This window comes from Halichondria panicea, chromosome 14 (genome assembly GCF_963675165.1).
Source record: "Halichondria panicea chromosome 14, odHalPani1.1, whole genome shotgun sequence".
NCBI classification, from domain to species: Eukaryota; Metazoa; Porifera; class Demospongiae; order Suberitida; family Halichondriidae; genus Halichondria; species Halichondria panicea.
The window spans coordinates 2,092,501-2,113,819 of NC_087390.1; the positions used below are offsets into that span (position 1 = coordinate 2,092,501).

General features: G+C 41.2%; 4 protein-coding genes across 8 annotated transcripts in view; 1 reads left to right on the plus strand and 3 right to left on the minus strand.

The window, feature by feature from the left end:
• The window catches only part of LOC135347482 (dynactin subunit 2-like), an 11,971-nt gene extending 3,620 nt beyond the window's left edge, over nt 1-8,351 (plus strand). Inside the window, exons 10-12 of one of the 3 annotated variants that reach the window (XR_010398383.1) lie at nt 7,579-7,634; nt 7,980-8,101; nt 8,214-8,319. Coding sequence is in view for 2 of the 3 variants with exons in the window: in XM_064545493.1 (XP_064401563.1) it covers nt 8,214-8,294 (81 nt within the window). In the remaining variant the exon portion in view is untranslated. Of the gene's footprint in view, nt 1-7,578; nt 7,635-7,979; nt 8,180-8,213 lie in introns of those variants that run through there. The other 2 variants (XM_064545495.1, XM_064545493.1) reach the window with 2 other exon arrangements.
• LOC135347466 (uncharacterized) lies at nt 1,147-6,568 on the minus strand. Of its 2 annotated transcripts, XM_064545472.1 has the most exons (9): nt 6,067-6,189; nt 5,105-5,986; nt 5,001-5,051; nt 4,881-4,937; nt 4,580-4,831; nt 4,464-4,498; nt 3,850-4,407; nt 3,479-3,790; nt 1,148-3,392 (listed from the first exon to the last, which is right to left on the minus strand). In XM_064545472.1, exons 2-9 carry the CDS (start codon nt 5,967-5,969, stop codon nt 1,326-1,328), a joined length of 4,197 nt encoding a protein of 1,398 aa, XP_064401542.1. In that variant the 5' UTR covers nt 5,970-5,986; nt 6,067-6,189; the 3' UTR covers nt 1,148-1,325. The 2 variants fall into 2 exon arrangements, with proteins under 2 accessions (XP_064401543.1, XP_064401542.1); XM_064545473.1 differs by lacking the exon at nt 4,881-4,937 and having other exon boundaries at nt 1,147-3,392; nt 6,067-6,568.
• Nucleotides 8,303-14,359, minus strand: LOC135347467 (uncharacterized). 2 transcript variants are annotated; one of them, XM_064545475.1, is made up of 8 exons: nt 14,261-14,359; nt 12,128-13,006; nt 12,029-12,079; nt 11,726-11,979; nt 11,575-11,609; nt 10,952-11,509; nt 10,589-10,900; nt 8,303-10,482 (listed from the first exon to the last, which is right to left on the minus strand). In XM_064545475.1, exons 4-8 carry the CDS (start codon nt 11,799-11,801, stop codon nt 8,428-8,430), a joined length of 3,036 nt encoding a protein of 1,011 aa, XP_064401545.1. In that variant the 5' UTR covers nt 11,802-11,979; nt 12,029-12,079; nt 12,128-13,006; nt 14,261-14,359; the 3' UTR covers nt 8,303-8,427. The 2 variants fall into 2 exon arrangements, with proteins under 2 accessions (XP_064401545.1, XP_064401544.1); XM_064545474.1 differs by lacking the exon at nt 14,261-14,359 and adding an exon at nt 13,057-13,129.
• Nucleotides 14,360-19,561: 5,202 nt separating this feature from the next.
• Nucleotides 19,562-21,277, minus strand: LOC135347480 (uncharacterized). The gene has a single exon (XM_064545491.1). It carries the CDS (start codon nt 21,226-21,228, stop codon nt 19,696-19,698), a length of 1,533 nt encoding a protein of 510 aa, XP_064401561.1. The 5' UTR covers nt 21,229-21,277; the 3' UTR covers nt 19,562-19,695.
• Nucleotides 21,278-21,319: the final 42 nt, after the last annotated feature.

Here is a 21,319-nt window from a genome sequence, read left to right on the forward strand (position 1 = left end):
GTGAGAGAACAAGAAAAAACATAGTTTACACACTTATAATCATGCATTGCAATGTTTATCAGTCTCTTTTCTTGTTTTCTGATGCTCTGTATCACTTCTGTGCTATTTTTGCAGTGAAGCTGAGGGTCAGGAGGTTGTCAGTGTTCATATTTAACGCATCAAACAGGCATCAGTGTTGGAAGTGGGTGCTTTGAGCGGAGTATTGCACATGTAGAAGTGTACTGGACCACCATATAAGCCTGTTCAGGCTTGTATAAAGTCGTTTTGGCTTCAAAAACGGTTGTCACACTTTTCTTCAGTTATAGCGGTGCATGTTTCCTCTTCTGATACACTGGAGCATGATAGAAAGCAAGCACATGCTGTTTATCCTTCAGAACTATCCATTTTCAAAACGGGTTGCTGGTTGTCAACGTTTTTCTTGTCTTTTTTCTTGTCTGTTCTCTACAAAATCTTTAAGTAGCCTTCTGCAAGCTCTCTTGGTGTTCTAGAGTCTTATTTCTTTGTCTTTCTAGCTGTTTTCTTTCTCTTAAACTCGTCTTCAACTGGGAGAAATCAATTTTGTTGCTACGCATTCTTCTGGTTGATAAAGCAACCGCATGTTGCGCATGCGCAGATTCAACTTGCATTTTGGTTGCCAAGCAATAAATGCATTATCCTATGGATACTGATGATTATCACTCGTCCGTGCCTAGTAACTGTCACTCGTGCCTTGCAGGCACTCGTGCAGTTACTGGCACAGACTCGTGATAATCTTCAGTATCCATAGGATAATATCATAGTACCATGGTACACAACAAGGCAGTAACCATGGCAACGATGTTATCATCCTGATCCATTTTTGACGTATAATATGAATCCCAAATAAAAAGCTACAATAATACAATGCACAATGACAGATTGCAATGCACCCTCATTTATGTTGTGAAACAGCCTTAACCACTATAATAATGTTAATAACGTCACATGAACATTCTATTAATTACCTGTGGTACACCCTCAGATGGTATTGGTGATACAATAATAATTATTGGCCTGATGAACCCTACTATAAACACGAAGCATGCAGCTATAGCTAGCCAGTTTCACAATTCTGAGTGCACAGTACTGGTTATCAATAGCTTGTAGTGTACTGGTGATTATAGTTATAAATTGTCGGATTGCTCAACTCTTTAATGAACATGATTTTGGAGAAATTGGGTACACAATCGATAATTAATCTCAGGACAATAAATTATAAGGGAGAATAAATGTACACAGTAAAAATGTGAATAGTCAAACAAAGCAAAGAGCATACTATTAAACAAAAAAGGTATTTATAATTATAACTAATTTACCAAATTGAATGCACGTGCGGTACACTGGTATACTGTGTTTTTCTTAGCTTGTTGTATCACCTCCAGCTTTTTTTTGACCTCATCCCTGGTCTTACAAAGGTCTTCGGACTCGGGGCCAGTTGAAGCTTCAATACGTGTGTCAATCACAGCCAACTGGGATTCCAATATCTTAGTGTAATTTCCTGCTACGCTCTCGTCCTCAAATTCACTGATTTGTTTCAGCAATTTCTCTGACAATTTCTTCCTTTCTGCAGCAGCAGTGCGTTTCTTTTCGTTCTGCTCATTGAATCGTGATTGAGCTTGGATTTCCTCAGTTGATGCTTTGTCGAACTTTTTTTTCTTTGATTCCTTAACACGTATCGAAGGCGTATTCTCCTCAAGCTTTCCGTCGTAATGATCAATGTAACTATGACCGCATTTCCGACAAGTGTTTGATCCGTCAAAAACGACACAGCATTTAATCATTTCTTTATCCAATAGTTTCGAAAAGTCATCACATGGGGTATGGCAATTGCTTTGGCAATTACTGTATGCACATAGTATGCTGTGCTTGTGCTCCCCCCATTTGGTCGGAATAAAGGTTTTGTAGTCTTTGTTATCAGACTTTTTTCTCACCGCTGCTTTTACTTCGGCCTCGGTATCTATGAGGGATTTCTCCAGCATCATCTGATTGTCATAGGCAGTCAGCGAGTCTAGAACGCTCTTCTCAATATCTTGCTTCTTCTCATAGAGCTCAATAAATCGATGTGTTTGAACTTGAGGGAAATTTGTGATGGTCTCACACATCTCAGTAAGAACTTCGGAAGTGTCTTCAAAAGCTTTCTGCAAGCTCTTAGTCAATCTATCAATACCTAGTTGACCAACTTTTGCTTTTGCTTTCTCAAACCGGCAGTACGGATTTTCAACACAGAGAATGTTCTCAATTTCTATCCCAAAATATTGTTTCAGCAGGCCTGTATCAAAATCGACGTCAAGAAAATCGCCTGTGTTACTGAACACAACAATTACATTGTCAAGAATACCTTTCGGAAGGATAGCAGCTATATCAGTGAGGACATACTTCAACAATGCATCTGCTCCAAGCTGACGACCATTGATGATCAGGCAGACACAGTTGATGTACTCTTCCTTTTTGAGGGCGCTGATGATTCGTTGTGCATTCGTTTTGTCTTGTTCAAGGCCACGAGAGTCACCAAATCCAGGAGTATCGATCACCCCAATCTTCAGGTCACCTACTTCCACATTGTACAGTGTAGCATCACTTGTTTTGGTTTCCTTAGGGTGTGCTTGTGCTTTTTCAAGTTTAATGTCATTGAACTGTGTAAATTGCTCAAGACCTTTCGCTTCAAACCCAGAGCCAACAGTGGCACAGTTGTAAAGAAGATTGAGAAAAGAGGTCTTCCCAGATCCAATTTTGCCGATGAGCAGCATTTTAAATGCTCTGTCTTTGAACGCTCGCAGCATGACACAAGGACTAGCAATGAGCTGATCATCAACAAAGACGGAGAGTACTCCCTCACCACTAGAAGGTGAAGTCAATGAAAGCATGTACGTGTCAGGAGAATCACTAGAGGAGGAAATATTTGCTTTAATCTTCTCGGATGCCGTATCGGGAAATTTCAAATATGCTGACACGTTCTGTTGTGAATTAACAGGATCACCATTCTGGTCTTTCAGTTGCACGAGGGCACCAAACTTCTTGCGTTGGACAGCTTTCTTGTCTAAAACTGTAATGGTGCAGTTTGGGGGATGAGGACTGTTCAGGAAGAACATATTGAAGGGCGTTTCATTGATGGGTGTACTGTTCACGGCTACTACTAACGAGTGCTCCCCCAGACATGAGGGGGTATAGGAGAGAGAGTAAGTGCCAGGGGTACTGTTATTGGGCTCGGTAAACATCTGCTCATCTGTTTCACAGCATAGAGAAACTAAATGCTGTCCGCTGCATGGCTCCCCGTCTCTGTCGTAAATATGGACCTTGATCTCTATGGCAACATATGCTCTTGCCTTGTGTACGGGTACGTCGATACCATCTACACTGCATTTGCTCAGTTCAGGCTGGAAATAAAAGGGAATGTACATTGGATTGACCATTATACATGATTAAAATTGTGTGCTAACAATCAAATTAATGATAAACTCACCAAACGGTTTTTTGCTTTTTGAAAATCTTTTTGATGATAAGCTAGTTCTTGTGTGGAATCTTGACGTTTGATCTCTGCTTTAGCAAGCTCCAGTTTGCGATTTATTACGTCCATTTTCAGCTCAGTGAGCTCAATCTGCTTCTCAACAAAAACCTCGGTATTACTTTCCAGAGTTTTGCAAACTTGTTCTTTGGTAGCAATGTCTCCTTCAATGCTAGCAATAATGGTGGCAAGGTCAGAGCACTGTTTGTCAACAATGTGGCACTCTTCTTCAAGGCTCTTCACGCATTCAGTTTCAGTTTCAATTTGTGACTAAAAAATCAAAAAGGTAAAAATAACACAATGAGCACACATTCAACGTTAATTCATACCTTTATTTCAGCCAGATAAGCAGCTTGAGAAACTTGTTTCGCCTCCACCAGCCGTTTTTGATAGTCTAGCCTTCGCCCATCAGCAATTCTAAAAGCATCATCACATTCCAAAAATGACTCTTTAATTTTAGACAGTACAAACGACTTCTCTACGAGTTCACTCGTTTTCAATGACAAGGTTGCAGCAAGACTGGCCATTTGCTGAGATTTTTCATTGTACTTCATATTGGTGTGATCAAGTTCACTCTTTAGATCAGCTACTGTCGACTGTTTCTCAATAATCTTTTTCTCGATGGCCTTTATTTTCTGACGGTGTTGTTTGTCTTTTTGCTTCAATTGAATGGCCAGGAGTCTTTTCGATTCATGAAGGCTGTTGCACTGTGTTTCTTCTTGCTCAAGACGTTTTTGGATCCCATCTTTTTCTTCTTTCAGCCGCTTCAGCTCATGTTTAATATTAGCATAATCTTGCTGGATAAGAGTGTCAATGTCTTGTCGAACTTCAGTGACAGAGGACTCTACTTCAATTTTCCACTGCTCTGTATCACCGGCTTCAGCTTGCTACATGCAAGCAAGAAAATTAAGTACATGCACACATGAACATTTGTTTTCCTTACCTGTGTTACACCCTCAGATTGTACTGGTGAGATATCTGCACACGCAATCAGAACATCACAATTATTATTGCACACAAGAATCCCATAAGTATACATAGAAGCCACTATAAGCTCACCATGTGATTGTCTGATTTGTTCCGCTAGGTCTCCATATCCAATCTGGCCCAGAGCTTGTGCTACTGAGGACCATGTGATGCGTGAGTTTTCAATCACCCATATAAGCATTCTAGTGAGGCAGTCATCACAGTCTGAGTGGTACTGGTTGTCAATTGCTTGTAGTGTACTGGGGGGAACTCCTAGAAGAGCACCAAAGTTGAACCACTTGGCACTGACCACAGCTAGAGATTGGCTCAAAGATTGAAGAGTGGCTGCACGTATATGAATGCTAAAACATGTCATGGTTGCATTGCTACTCACGTTTAGTTAAAGACGCTGTATCTTCATTATTAGATTGACTCAAAGATTGGAGAGTGGCTGCATGTATATAATTATATATGAATACATAAAATTAGTCTAAAACATGTCATAGCTACTCACGTTTAGTTAAAGATGCTGTATCTTCATTTTCAGCCCTCAGGAAGCAAACACCTATACATGCGATTAAAATAATGTTAATACATTTTGAGCAGTATAAAACTTACCATGTTCCTCACTGACTTCCTCTGCTAGATTGCTTAGCCCAACAGTGGAAAGCGTTGAGACCACCTTTCCCCACGTAAGCTCGGTTTTACAGTCCACCACATTCTTCAGCATGTGTGTCAAACAAGACTCTGGATTCTGGTATTGCTTCTCAATTGTCTGCAATTTCTCAGCAGATACTCCAAGAAAAGCTCCAATATTGAACCACTTGTGACTGGCCTTCTCACTCAGTGCTCGAAGCAGTGACGCAAATGACACAGCAGCAGCTTTAGAGGATAATCCAATGATAGTAGGAGACGAGTTGGAACTGTCGGCAAACAGCTCAGAGAATTTAAAAATCTTGCTTCCTAAAAAGGTCAAAAAAATCTCGTCTGATTTGTCTGATAAGTCTTCTCCAAGCTGAATTGCAGTGACTTTGGAAGTTGAAGAGCTGTCTTTTGCAGGGGAGCAAAGAAGAAGCTGCATGTGAACTGTCACTGCAGTTTTGCAAGAAACTCTTGAAAAATATCTCTCAGCGATGCTGGAACAAACATTTGAGAAGGCGGGTAGCAAAGATTGTATTCCCTCGTAGGATATTGGAGGAGGTAGATCAATGGCATAGAGTGGATAGTTGTCATCGTAATAGGCTCCTTTTAGTGCAATATGGTAATCAGCTAGCACAGTGGAGACATGCTGAGCTAGTACGACCAGTTGCACTGAGAGCTCCACCTCAGGACAGTATAGCACAGGAGTGCCATCGATCATTTTGATGATACTTGGTTGGTTGTTGACCTTGATGGGCATTCGCAGCAGGAAGAAGTCCCTGTGATAAGCTGGGCTAGGATGGTAGATGTGAGTGGAGAGGGGGACCAATGACTGAGCTGCCATTGTTGTCTGGTAGTGCACTACAGGGGTATAAACTATAATTTTATCATGCTAGACTATAGTTGGCATGCATGTGTTTCGTACTGTAAGTCTCACTTACCTGCAGATGATCAGGATCCAAATTACAGTAACTACTTCACAGACTTTCAACAACACTTTAGGCCATGCAAAGTCAATTTGTAGTTTCTCAGGTTATCGCAAGCGATTGAATGATAATGATATTCATAGAAATTTAATTGAAAACACACCCCTAACTTCCTCAATAAGCGGAAGTGCATAATCTAATTATTAGTCATAATTATTTTCATGACCCAACAACCACGCATTTCTTTTCGAGGTCACGTGATATTTAAGAACGTAGTCAATTTCCAAGCGCGAGGGCCTGAGAAACTACAAATTGATTTTGCATGGCCTTATACAGTAGACTATCTAATGATTAAAAATTGAGTTTTTAGAGAAATAAACCGCTTGGTTATAGGGTTTAGGAGTGGGGTCTTTTTTTTTGTTAAGAACCTGCTTTTGCATCCCTGATAACTTCATGTAATTAATTAAGCTGGCTTAGCCTAACTTTACAATTCGATATAATAATTATATACAAAATGCTCCAAACGTAAGGTATATGCATAATTATGTCATATCGCCTCATCTTCGATCAATAATCACATGAATGCACTAAGTGAAGGAGGCTAATATATAGCTAGTGCAGTTTCATGTGCATGCAGGATAACAGTTTTGTCACCACGCCTTCCCAATACAATGTAAAACGGTCCCTACCCAAAGCAAAAGATGACCTCTTTCTACATGTTCTACACATACACCTTTCTAGCCTCCATTCAAGGCCGATTAAAATACGTATTTTAATCGGCCTGGAATCGAGGCTAACACCTTTCCAGCAGCTATGCTGTCTATTAGTTTATTGTCCTCTGCAGCCTCCTAGGAGCTCTATGGATCAGCCCCTCTGAATGGCCAACTGACAGGACCCTCTCCAGTGGTGTTTGTGTCACCAGAGAACTGTAGTGAGGGGGTGGAGTACTACAGTCCCTCTAGACTGACGTAGATGTACCTGTCTTATAGCTCCAGGTTTTTATTATTTGCTAGGTTGTCTTGGTTGTATATGTGATTGTTTACATTTTACACTTTTGCACGTATAAACTATACGATGGTTTACCATGCCACATGACCTGCAGAGCGCTGTGATCAACCTCCAGGCTAAGGTGGCCCTACTGGACCCTGCTCACATCAACACCATCGTGGAACAATTACAGGTCAGTAGTGAAGTTATAAATGTAAGTGTAAGTGTATAAGTGCACGTACATGGCTGCCCAGCAGGTACGCTAATACAGTACAGTAGTTGATGTAATTATGCTGCGCCAGAAAAGTATTTATATTATGTTGTTTGGAGTATAACGCTGTTCTTACATCTGTTGTGTAACAGTGTTGCTACACTGTGTACTGGCCTTACTACAGTGTATGTACAGTAACTATAGTTGATATTCTGGGCATTTTGTTCCCAGTGTGTAGGTATAGTTCTGGTAGTGAGTGACTGTCTTATTGTATGTTCCAGCATTTTTATTGTGTTTCCTCCAGCATAAGACACACCCCCTCCCCCCAGATCTCTGAGACTCTGGACAAAGTGTGACTGCTCACATCAACACCATTGGAAGACAGGTCAGTGGTGTACATTTGTTCCATATTATGGAAACTAAGCAAATACAGTCATGTGTATTGCTTTTGTCTACTGTCAAGTACTAGTCATGTGGCATTGTAGCGTACACATGCAGGTTTGCCTACTTGGAGTTGCCAGCATTAAGACTGCTTAACAAACCACCAACCCCCCCCCCCCCCCACACACACACAAAGTACAAAGTCTGCTGGAAAGCATGATTCTGATGAGGAGACCAAGGTATGTGTACATTGCACAACCATCTACTTAAACTGCACTGTGTACTTTACAATGCTATCACGTACTGCACGGGTATTTGCATCACATGTACTCCCCACCCCTCACCACAGATCTCGGAGGCTCTGGACTAAATGGGTGTGGTCTCAGCATGCAGTAGCCCCCCTCATCTCAGACCTAGTCGCTAGACTCCCCACACTCAAGGACCTTCACGAGAGAGCTGCTCAGTTTGCAGGTATCATGGATGACAGTCAAGAGAAACTGACCAATCAGATATCAGATTTACAGTCACTTCTCACCACGATAGCCCATAACAAGTCATGTTTAATTATGATATGTTACTGCAGGTTCAGGGCATATTCCAAAGCAACCTGTCCACAATCCAGTCAGAGTTCAGCGGATTAGAATCAAAACTGAAGACTGAATAAATTAACATGGCAGCGTATAATAATTATTGTTACTGTCTGTAATAACTAATAAAGTGTATATGACTGTTACAGATATCTCATTATAATAAAAAAACCGTTAAAAGTTTCCTACCACTTGAAAGTCATAATTAGTCTATGCCAGATCGGCAGCTTGAATCACTTCAAGCCTTTTCTCCAGCTCAACGTACGTCTTGAAAAGATCATCTGATTCAGGGCCAACAATGCCTTTAAGATGGCTCTCGATCTTGGCTAGTTGGTTTTCAATCAGCTTGGCATAGTTGTGAGTTCCACTCAATGTCTCAAATTCTGCAATATCCTTAAAAAGCTTAACTGACAATTGCTTCCCTGTTGCTTTAGATTTCTGCAATTCATTTTCAAGATTGCTATACAGCATTTTAGCTCGCTCCTCATTGCTTTCTGCTTTTTCAAAGTTGACTTTCATTTCGTAATCAATATCATCTGTTACACATTCTTCTCTTTTGAAAATAGACGCTTCGTGACAGTGTTGCATGTAGCTGTGGCCACACACTCGGCACAACCCATTTCCTCCATTAATGCACGCACATTGCTTGAGCATTTCTTTATCAGATGACTTTGGAAGGTGACACGATACTTTGCAATTGCTATAGCAATTTTCGTACCCACAGCGCAAGTTGCGGTTATCTGTTTTCTTTACAACCCATCGCATTGATAGCTTGTCTCTTCTGAAGTCTTTGTTGATAGTCTTTGATTTCACCGCTGCGTTAACTTCGGCCTTGGTATCGTTAAGAGACTTCTTTAGCCTCATCTGATTGTCATAGACTGACAGCGAGTCTGCAACGCTCTTTTCAATTATTTCGTAGAGCTCGATGAAATGATGCGTGTGAACTTGAGGGAAATCTTTAATGGTCTCACACATCTCGGTAAAGACTTCGGAAGTGTCTTCAAAAGCTTCCCGCAAGATCTTAGCCATTCTATTAATACCTAGTTCACCCACTTTCACCTTTGCTTTCTCAAACCGGCAGTACGGATTTTCAACAAAGCAGATCTTTTTAACTTCTTTTCCAAAGTAATCTTTTAGCAAGCTTGGGTCAAAAATGAGGTCCATACGGTCGGCTGCATTACTGAACACAACAATCACGTTATTAACGATATCTTTCGGCAGGATGGCAATAATCTCGGAAAATTCATTCATGATCCCGGAAACACTTGTTCGAGGTTGACGACCATCGATGATCAGGCAGACACAGTTTATGTACTCTTCTCTTTTGAGGGCGCTGATGATTCGCTGTGTAGAGGCACAAGAGTCACCGAATCCAGGAGTATCGATCACCCCAACCTTCACGTCACCTACTTCCACATTGTAGAGAGTGGCATCTTCGGTCTTGCTCTCCATAGAGAGTGCTTGTGCATTTTCAAGCCTTATGTCATTGAATTGTTTGAATTGCTCAAGACCTTTTGCTCCGAACCCACAGCCAAGAGCCTGCACAGTGGCACAGTTGTAGAGAAGGTTAAGGAACGAAGTCTTACCAGATCCAATATTGCCGATGAGCAGCATTTTAAACGCTCTGTCTTTAAAAACTTGAAGCATATTTTCTCTTTTAGAAATGGTGATGACACAGGGACTAGCAATGGGCTGATCGTCAACAAAGCCGGAGAGTACTCCCTCACCGCTGGAAGGCGGAGTCAATGCAAGTTTGTACTTGTTAGGAGAATCACAGAAGGAAATATTTGCTTTAGTGTCCAATGTTATGTCAGAAAATTTCAAATACGCAGACACGTTCTGTTGTGAATTGACTGGGTCACCGTCACCATTCTGGTCTTTCAGTTGAACGAGGGCATCAAATTTCTTGTGTTGGACAATTTTTTTGTCAAAAACTGTAATGGTGCAGTTTGGGGGATGAGGGCTGTTCTGGAATAACAAGTTGAAGGGATTTTCGTTGATGGGTGTACTGTTCACGGCTACCACTAACGACTGCTCCCCCAGACATGAGGGGGTGTAGGAGAGAGAGTAAGTGCCAGGGGTACTGCTATTGGCCTCAGTAAAGATCTGCTCATCTGTTTCACAGCATAGAGAAACTAAATGCTGTCCGCTGCATGGCTCCCCGTCTCTGTCATGAAGATGGACCTTGATCTCCATAGCAATGTATGCTCTTGCTTTGTGTACGGGTACGTCGATACCATCCACACTGCATTTGCTCACTTCAGGCTGGAAATAAAAAGTTGCTCTGTTACAGGGAATGTATACATTGGATTGACCATATACATGATTAAATTATTGTGTGCGCCAACAGTCAAACTAATGATGAACTCACCAAAAGGTTTTTTGCTCTTTGAAAATCTTTTTGATGATAAGCTAGTTCTTGCGTGGAATCTTGACGTTTAATCTTTACTTTAGCAAGCTCCAGTTTGCGATTGATTACGTCCATTTTCAGCTTAGTGAGCTTAATCTGGTGCTCAACAAACACCTCTGTATCACTCTCCAGAGCCTTGCAAGCTTGTTCTTTGGTAGCAATGTCTCCTTCAATACTAGCAACACTGGCGACAAGATCAGAGCACTGTTTATCAACAATGTGGTACTCTTCTTCAAGGCTCTTGACGCATTCAGTTTCAGTTTCAAGTTGTGACTAAAAATGGGAAAAGGTAGATAACAGCACACATTCAACGTTTATTCATACCTTTATTTCAGCCAGATAAGCAGCTTGAGAAACTTGTTTTGCTTCCACCAGCCGTTGTTGATAGTCTAGTATTCGCCCATCAGCAATTCTAAGAGCATCATCACACTCAAAAAAGGACTCTTCAATTTTAGACAATACAAATGACTTCTCTACGAGTTCACTCGTTTTCAATGACAGGGTTGCAGCAAGACTGGCCATTTGCTGGGATTTTTCGTTGTACTTCATATTGGTGCAATCAAGTTCACTCTTCAGATCAGCTACTGTCGACCGTTTCTCAATAATCTCTTTCTCGATGGTCTTGATTTTCTGACTGTGTTGTTGGTCTTTTTGCTTCAATTTAATGGCTAGGAGTCTTTTCGATTCATGAAGGCTGTTACACTGTATTTCTTCCTGCTCAAGACGTTTTTCGATCCCAATTTTTTCTTCTTTCAGCCTCTCCAGCTCGTCTATCATATTTGCATAATCTTTGTGGATAAGAGTATCAATGTCTTGTCGTACTTCAGTAACAGACCTTCGCACTTTGATTTTCCACTGCTCTGTATCATGATCAGCAGCTTGCTACAAGGAAAACACAACACTCGTCAACTATGCACACGTGAACATGCATCTGGGGTTTTTTTTACCTGTGGTACACCCTCTGATGGCACTGGTGAAATACCTGATCAGAAAAGAAAATTATTATATCGCGAACATTTGTTCTGAGGGCTCTTGAACCAAATAGTGAAAATTTGCAACCTCCAAAATTGCCCACTATAGAAGCCACCATAAGCTCACCATGTGATTGTCTGATTTGTTTCGCTATAGGTCTCCATATCCAATCTGGCCCAGAGCTTGTGCTACTGAGGACCATGTGATGCGTGAGTTCTCAATCAGCCACATAAGCATTCTAGTGAGGCAGTCATCACAGTCAGAGTGGTACTGGTTGTCAATGGCTTGTAGTGTACTGGGGGGAACTCCTAGAAGTGCACCAAAGTTGAACCACTTGGCACTGACCTCAGCTAGAGATTGGCTCAAAGATTGGAGAGTGGCTGCACGTATATGAATGCTAAAACATGTCATGGTTGCATTGCTACTCACGTTTATTCAAAGACGCTGTATCTTCATTTTCAGCCCTCAGGAAGCAAACATCTATATATGCAGGTTCCATTAACATTATAGAGCATGTATAAAACTCACCATGTTCCTTACTGAGTTCCTCTGCCAGATTGCTCAGCCCAACAGTAGAAAGCGTTGAGACCACCTCCTCCCACGTAAACTCGGTGTTACTGTCCACCACATGCTTGAGCGTATGTAACAGGCAAGACTCTGGATTCTGGTATTGCTTCTCGATTGTCTGCAATTTCTCAGCCGATATACCTAGCAAGGCTCCGAAATTGAACCACTTGTGACTGGCCTTTCCACTCAGTGCTCGAAGCAGTGACGCAAATGACACAGCAGCAGCTTTAGAAGATGATCCAATGATAGCAGGGGATGAGTTGAAATTGTCAACAAAGAGTTCGGAGAATTTAAAAATCTTGCTGTCTAAAAAGGTCAAAAAAATCTCGTCTGATTCGTCTGATTCTTTTCCAAGCTGAATTGAAGTGACTTTGGAAGTTGTAGAGCTGTCTTTTGCAGGGGAGCAAAGAAAAAGCTGCAAGTGAACTGTCACTGCGGTTTTGCAAGAAACTCTTGAAAAATATCTCTCAGCAATGCTATAGCAAACATTTGAGAAAGCATGAAAAAGAGATCGCCTTCCTTTGCAGGATATTGGAGGAGGTAGATCAATGGCATAGAGTGGATAGTTGTCATTGTAATAGGCTCCTTTTAGTGTGATACGGTGTTCAGTTAGCACAGTGGAGACATGCTGAGCTAGTACGACCAGTTGTACTGTGAGCTCCACCTCAGGACAGTGTAGCACAGGAATGGTACCGACCATTTTGATAACACTTGGTTGGTTGTTGAACTTGATGGGCATTCGCAGCAGAAAAAAGTCCCTGTGGTAAGCTGGGCTGGGATGGTGGATGTGAGGAGGGAGAGGGTCCAATGATTGAGCTGCCATTGTTGTCTGGTAGTGCACTACAGAGGTATAAAATAATTTTATCATGTGTACAGTAGGTCTAACTCACCTGCAGATGATCAGGTAAACCATTAACAGGTTTCACAGATTTTCATCAACAAAATTTATAACTTATGAATTTCATTAATTAAAAATTAAAGAGAGTGGGAGTTTTAGAAATTGTTGGGCTTCCTAAACCACTCAGTGCAAGCACAGAGGAGGTGCGGCATCAGTGTGTTGTTCCACTAAAACGAAACAGTATACAGTTGTGTGTATAGTAAATAATGGGCGTGGCATCTAACTCTGTCCCTAACCCTAACCCTAACCCTAATCTAGCCCATTTTTACCCATCGTTTCCGGTTGTTTTGTTTTAGCGGGACTACACGCGTGCCTCGATTCAGCAATTTGTCTCTGCAATAACGTTGATGAGCGTGGGCGGAATTATGCCTCCCACGCTCAACTTTATCAGAGGCTAATTGCAAATCGAGGCACGTTTGTCGTATCTCCTCTGGTGCAAGCATAGCCTCGAGACCAGACGGACATTTAATCCCCAAAAACAGACCAGGCAGCAAAAAAAAAGAACGATAAATATCATTATAAAACCACAAACAGAGTCACAACACACCACAAAAAGTCACTTTAGCAAACATTACAACGTTTTGCTAGATCACATGGCTATTCTGACTTCTGACCTGGACCACTAATTGGTTTATTTTTTGGGGCATTCTGCAAAAATATGACCCGGAAATCCGTGAAACATAAGATTAATTTGGTGTGGCCCTACTGTACTCCAAACCGTGAAAATGAAATGAAAAACACACAGTAACCCAGAGAAACACATTATGGCCAGCTTAATTGGTGACTCTAGACTATAGCTGTGCATGCATGTGTACAATTTATACTTCTGGGGAAACACATTATGGGCAGCCTATTGTTTTTAATACGTATAGGTGCACAATAATCATTTTACTTCTGCATGGGGAAACACGATATGGGCAGCTTATTGTTCTAAATTATACGTAGGTGCACAATATACATTGTATACTTCTGGGGGAAAAACACATTATGGGTAGCTTTGTTCTAGTATAGGTGCACAATATACATTGTATTTTTCTGGGGAAACACATTATGTAGCTTAGATTATAGGTGCACAATGTACATTGTAGAGACTAATTCTGGGGAAACACATTATGAGCAGCTTTTATGGGACTAGCAATGTTGACAGACGTAACTATACAACACTCGTCCCCAAATAACTGTTCATATACTCTCACCATTTGCAGGTAGGGTACTGAAATGTTGAAGCTCTCATTGAGGTTAGGTTAGAGTGCCACACCACACGCACATTAGTGATATACATCGTACCAAGGTTGCCCTGGAGTGCAAATGACAGCATGGTAAAATACTATCAAGCAATATGGCTGTCAACTCTATACCAGCTCATGATGATACTTCCAAACACCCAGCCTTTCAACTGAAGAGAAGACAAGTAGGCAAAAAGTCACATTTGCGTGAACACATAAATTATAAAAACATGGATATAGTTGAATTGAGCATTTGGGAAAACAATTGGGAAAGCCCTGAAGTGCTATAGCATAACTGAAACCCTTTCTAAACACCACCAAACACATACAATGTATAGATGAACACTATATAGGCTAGCTGTTTATAATGGGAAAGCCTATAGCATAACTGAAACCCTTCCTAAACAGGCTATATAATCAAATCATATATCATAGAAAAAAATTTATACGTGAAGTGCACATACGTATATACTCTTGTACAGTATACCGTTTTTGATACAGCGCCAAATCATGAATTTAATTACACACGATACAGGGTTTGCTGTCTGTCGATTTGCTGGGCAACCAGTACTGAAGAGCAGTGATCTTGACAATTAAGGAGACCAATTAGATACTGTATTATACCAGGGGCCGTAAGAAAATTTTTTAGGTGGGGGAGCAAAAAAAAGGAATGGGCCCTCTCCTTGCGACGCAGGGGGTGGGTCCGGGAGAGGGAAATTTCCCTTCTGTTCTGCCGTAGGCGAACTTTTTACGTTCTCAGAGATAAATAGGAGAAAGATACATAAATGAAATAATCTGCATGTGAGAGCTATAGCAAAATAGTTTATTCGACGTGTGTTAGTGGAAGCAAAGTCACGAGCAACGTACTGCTTCAAAGTCAAGAGCAACGTACTGCTTCAAAGTCAAGCGAATCAGTTAGCAACTTGTGTATATAAATTAAGAATATAGACGCTGGGGATTCATCGAGCTTCGTAAGAAGAATTGAAGGTCTGCAGAGGAGCCCCACCCCATTTCACTTTAAGTTCCCCTGGTTCATACGGCCCTGATAGCGGGTATATTTCAAGGGCAAACATTTTCGCGGAAATACTTTTAGAAAGGTTTTCGTGGATTTGTGGAATAGCGCTTTTTTGCAAAAACCACGAACATTTATACCCTCGAAATATACCCGCTATACGGTATACTATATGGCCTGCCCACATAATAATATTGTACAACTGCTGTGCTGCATGTGTATAGGCTATACCATGTAGGGAAATTTTCACGTTTTTCGAGGGCAGATTAAAACTGGGATAAACTCCGACGCACCGGTATTTCACATGCAAAGCTATTGGTTTCCTGGCATTGAAACGGGAATATTAGAACCAACGAAAATTTCTGCTGAGGGCTCTGGAGCTGAATAACAAAAATATCCTGCTATTATATAATTATATACCGTATAGCCGGTAATTTTCAGGGGGCAAAACATTCGTGGTTGAGAAATAATAATTTAGTCACTTTGTGGATAATGGTCTATAGCCTCGATCCCAGGCCGAGTTTTCACTTTTTAGTTTTTCGCCTAACCGTTATAAAAGCGAAAACTCGGCCTGGGATCGAGGCTATGGATAATGGTTGCTATTTGCACTGAAGGAAAGGTCGCTTCATTCGTGGTCAGAGCTCCAACCACGAAAACCGCGAATATTTTGTCCTCCGGAAATTATCAGCTATACGGTATATGTATTTGCATCAGATGTACTCCCCCTCTCAGATCATCTCGTCAGAGGCTGGAGACAAAGTGGGTGTGGTGTGGTCTCAGCAGTGGGCCCCCTGGACCTGGTCGCTATCAGAGGAGGCTAGACCACTTGACCTTAGCCACTAATTCAAGCCAAAGATGGTGGGCATGTACAGTATGTTACTTATACAACAGCAACAAATTGTTATTGCATGCATGCATGGGCAATTGCTTAGCGATGTAAAACACCAACAATTGTCAGCTAAGGTTTGGAGCTCTGGCATAACTTATATCGATTATCAGTGGATAGTCTAACATACGCATAGTTTTACAAGGGGGAGCAATGGAAATTTGTCAGCTAAGATCTACCGCAAAATCTCGATTTAAGGCGACCCTCTAAAAGCGACACTTGGCATTTCGCCCATATAGCAAACTCATTTTTTTGTGTACATTAAAACTTTACTTTTGCAAAACGTAATTATTTAAAAGTGTCGCTTTAAATCGAGTTTTAGGATTATAGGGTTGGGATTAGGGTTAGTTATACGGTACCTTATTGTTACTATTATAAACGGGTACTAATTTTAGTGAATTTGTAATTAACGCTAAACTTTTGTATACTTTTGAGAGTATGCTAAGCAAGCTAGCCCTTTCTTCATCTGTATCTGACTCCAACTTTCCATTCAACCTTAAAACTCATACTTGTACATCTTTTGAGATATAATTATTGTGGTAATGAATTTGCTACAAATCCGCCAAAATTAGTACCCTATAAACAGAGAAAAATCTGAAAACTCTAAAATTACTACCCGTCTATAATAGTAACATTAAGGGTAATTGTTTTACCTGTGTTTTTTTTTATTTTATTGTCTAAAAACTTTTCCAGAAACAATTTACTTCCAGAATAATTAATGTATATGTTTTTATGATCACCCCCGTGATTCACCTAAAGGATTTCCAAACTTTTTTTGGAGAAATATCATTCACCTACACAACGGCAGCACCATGCATTTCTTCCAATTCGCACCCTTCAAGGCAAGGGAGTTCATGCATGAGGGATGCGGAGTTTATGGTGTATATAATTATGTTATATAGTTATACTATGGTTCTAAGGATTTGTGGCAGTACAGTAGACTCTCGTTAATCCGGTCACCCTTGGGACCATGCAGCTTGGCCGGTGTCACAGCAGATACAGTCCAGGCCAAAAATGTGTCCGGCCGGACACTAAACACTAGCGGAAATGGTCCGAACTGATTACTTTTTAGCAGAAACTGTCTGTCTATCAATAGCAGTAATTCACTGCCAAACCACCCATTGGCTAACTTTATTTTACAGCAAGGAAGTGAAAAGACAGAGTCAGAGTAAGATATTAAAGTGTAAACAGCAATAGAAGTTCTCAGTCTGAATAAAATAATATAATAAAAAATCTAGATCTAGCTACAAAATTAATCATGAAGATTACAGATACATGAATACTTAATGACTTGTTATCATCAGTCTAGTCAGGTGGGAAAACAATGCATCACTCTATAGGAACTATGAAACAGGTCTTGTGGTATCACGCACTCTTCGCATTTTGCACATTCTATCATCTACACTCCCTGCTTCTTTGGTCTTGAGTGGAAGAGCTTCTTCCCATTGGTACATGTAATGATATACTTATTCACGGGGTGTCTCTTTTAGATCTAGTGGGCTAATCAAATCATTACCAATCCTGTGCCAGACACTGCTGACAGGCACACAGTTTTTGTTAAGAGTGAGATTGGCTCGTTGGCAGCTATCACAAGTGTTGACATAGTTGTTTTGATCATTTCATTCTAGTAGTGCCTGCATAATATGCATGCATTTAATTATGAGCTTTTTAATACAACTGAGTGTACAACCTTAATTAAATAATGCCTGAGCTTATCTTCTCCCTAGTTTTAAATGCCCAGCTAGCTTGTCTGAATGACAAGCAGTTATGATCCTCTTCTTTCTACCCTCATCTCTGATCCACTACCTCTCTCTGCCACCATGAGTACGTGTAGTAAAGAAGGCCATCATGAATTCTGAACTTCTCCTTTAATTAATATGCTTCTCTGGCCCCTTCACTTGCATTATCCCTTTACCGGTCAAAATGTTGTAATTTTTACAACAACAATCTGGGAGGGAGCGTGCTATCAACTTGTGAATGTTGCACGATATTGGAGTTATGCTATCTACGGTTTATCCCCCCAGACAATACACACGGCACCTAGACTCGCAAGCCACTCCCTTTTCTCTGATTGGACGGGGGCGGGAGAAGAAAAGGGACTGGTGACTGGTGTAAATCAGGAATGCTATTAAATATTAATGTCACGTGCAAATTATCCAATTTATTCTGATGCGTCAAAAGCTAAAGACACACAGAAGACAAGCTAGTATACAGATCTATCTAGCCAGCCTTTTGATTTTATAGATCCTTGTACCAGTGTCTGTTGTGCCACAACTTGTGGATTAGCATGGAACAGCTGATGAACGTAGAAATCTTGGCAGTCCTTCTTTGAACCGAGGAGTGGCAGGGATTTAAGACAGCTTGTACAAGTCTGACTACTCTCAATTCAACTGCTGCCGTCTGCCATTATCTGTATTGTATTGTACAGGTTATTAAAAGCTTTAGGCAACCAATGACTTTCGGCTGCCAGTTCTCATCACGTAAAACTAAAACAAGCTAATCTCTGCTGGTGTCTTAGATGACTATATCCTAGCTGAATGCCTGATGATGTTATTACTCCATCATCTTCTCTTTTCTAGCACTAGCATCCATTCTTAAACTGTTGCTAAGAAGCCCGCGATCACTTTTGCAGGCTACGCAATTCTACTTAACCTCACGCAATTTTTGGATCACGTGGAAAAATCAATGAATAATCTCTACCCAAATTCTGGTAGAGACACAAAATGTGTCCCAGAGTCACCAGTCCCTTTTCTCCCGCCCCCGTCCAATCAGAGAAAAGGGAGTGGCTTGCGAGTCTACACGGCACCAGACAGGAAATGCGACGCGAACGCTGTCCGTTTATGCGCGCGCAATTAGTCCCCCGGACCGAATTATGGTGGCCGGATTTATTTCCTGTGACAACACCGGAATAGCGAGGTGGCTGCAGCTCAGAAAATAGCCGCGGCTTAAAAACGACCTTACCTCGAATCTAATGACTACTTTTGCGGTTCTTGTCTCGAGGATAATGTAGGATAATGATGTAATTATTTGCTAAACCACACCCAAAACGTCATATCCGGCTGTAATACACATAAAATTACATTGAAAACCTTGTTTGGGACAGCCAGCACTGGCCGGTAACCGGAATAGCGAGTGGCCGTACTTCAGGGTGAGTTTTGTGCAGTAAACATATAGCTAGCATTCCGTGCCAAGCCAAATGGCCGGTATATCGAGGTGGCCGTACTTTAGGGAGCCGGAATAGCGAGAGTCTACTGTAAACCCACCGAGCCCAAGGGCGCAGATACATAATTTATGCATTCCAAAGACAAGTACATTAACTACTCACAAACATCTATATTATACTCTGTAGATTACATGCAGGCACTGTATAGCAGGTATGTGTGTTTGATTAAAACATCAGGTTCTGAGAATTTAATTGGGGTGTGCATGCAATAATGCTAAACACTATATTAAACTATGAAACGTAATTATTACAAAGCAAATAGTCAGGATACCATAGGGTACACTTTACTTTCTTTTCTTGGCTTTTTGCACCACTTCCAGCTTTTTCTTGAGCTCAACTTTGGTCTTTCGAAGGTCTTCGGACTCAGGGCCAGTTGAAGCTTCAATATGTGTGTCTATTAGAGCCAATTGGTTTTCCATCAACTTTGTGTAGTTCCTTGCAATTCCCAGGGTCTCGAACTCTGTGATTGCTGCGAAAAGCTCGTCAGACAGCTGCTGTCGTTTGGTTTCAGATCCTTGCATTTGTTCCTCAAGCTCCTCGTAAAGCAGTTTAGCTATTTCTTCATCGCCTTTGGCTTTGTTGAATTTAGCCTCCATTGCATCATTAACCACAGGTTCGAATGAAACTTGTTTCTCGAATAATTTCTCCCCATGATAGTGATGTGTGTAGCTGTGCCCACACTCAGAACAGGTGCTACCGTCCATTGCTCCACATGATCTGAATGACTCTTTATCAAATGATTTTGAAAGACCGCATGGAACATGACAGTTGCTATGGCAGTTAGTGTAAGCACACAGAGTGTTGTGGCGATCGGTTGGTTTTGCTACCCATCGTTCGTTTCGCATTGTGGTTCGAAACTCCTTGTTGAGCTCTTTTCGACTCAAAGCAGCAGTCACTTCTTCTCTCTTGTTTCTTATTTCCTTTTCCAAGCGCATCTGGTTGTCATACTCAGTAAGTGCAACCAGAACCTTACTTTCAATGGCTTGCTTCTTATCATAGAGCTCAACAAATCGATGTGTGTGAACCCGATGGAAATCTTTGATGGTGGTGCACAGTTTACTCAGAACCTGACCAGTATCTTCAAACGATTTTTTCAGAGAGCTTGCGATTAAGTCAATACTGAGCTGGCCCTCTTTGCTCTGTGCTTTCTCAAACCGGCAGTAAGGATTTTCGATGAAAAAGATGTGCTCGACTTTCTTCCCAAAATATTCAGTTAGTGAATTCGGATCGAAGTTGAGGTCCAGTGCATCACTGGTGTTACTAAAGACAATGATTACATTGTTAAGAATATCTCTTGGCAAAATGGCAGTGATCTCGGACAGAACATACTGGAGCGAAACAGTGTCTCGAGATTGACGGCCATTGATGATCAGGCAGACACAGTTAATGTAGTCTTCAGATTTTAGTGCATTCACAATCTTCTTAGTATTTTCCTTGTCTTGGTCCAGACCACGAGAATCACTGAAGCCAGGAGAATCGATTACTCCAACCTTAAGGTCTCCAACTTCAATATTGTATCGCTTGGCATCGTTTGTTTTACTTTGCATTGCATGCTCCATTGCATTTTCAAGCTTGATGTCATGGAATTTTTTGAATTTCTCGAGACCCTCAGATCCGTACCCACAGCTAAGTCTCTGCACAGTGCCGCAATTGCACAGGAGGTTTAGAAAAGAAGTCTTGCCAGATCCAGTTTCACCGATGAGAAGCATTTTGAAGGGATGGTGAGGATCTTGTCCTTTGAATGCCTGGAAAAAACCAGTAATACCATCCGAAATCTTTTCTCCTACACCACGTTTTTTCGTTCCATGAGATGCCATTTCGTTTTGACTTAGAGCAGAGCTGGTGAGATGACTAATTCACTGTAAACTATAGGGAGCTTTAAATAGCCAAATGACAGGATGAGAAAGG

Coding starts and splice junctions, on each gene's coding strand:
- LOC135347466 (XM_064545472.1), bottom strand. CDS start 5,969: ATGGCAGCTCAGTCATTGGTCCCCCTCTCCACTCACATCTACCATCCT. Junction 4,938..5,000: donor TACAGCATCTTTAACTAAAC/GTGAGTAGCTAT, acceptor ATATACATGCAG/CCACTCTCCAATCTTTGAGT. Junction 3,791..3,849: donor CTTATCTGGCTGAAATAAAG/GTATGAATTAAC, acceptor TTGATTTTTTAG/TCACAAATTGAAACTGAAAC.
- LOC135347467 (XM_064545475.1), bottom strand. CDS start 11,801: ATGGTCCTCAGTAGCACAAGCTCTGGGCCAGATTGGATATGGAGACCT. Junction 11,610..11,725: donor ACAAATCAGACAATCACATG/GTGAGCTTATGG, acceptor TTTTCTGATCAG/GTATTTCACCAGTGCCATCA. Junction 10,901..10,951: donor CTTATCTGGCTGAAATAAAG/GTATGAATAAAC, acceptor TCCCATTTTTAG/TCACAACTTGAAACTGAAAC.
- LOC135347480 (XM_064545491.1), bottom strand. CDS start 21,228: ATGGCATCTCATGGAACGAAAAAACGTGGTGTAGGAGAAAAGATTTCG.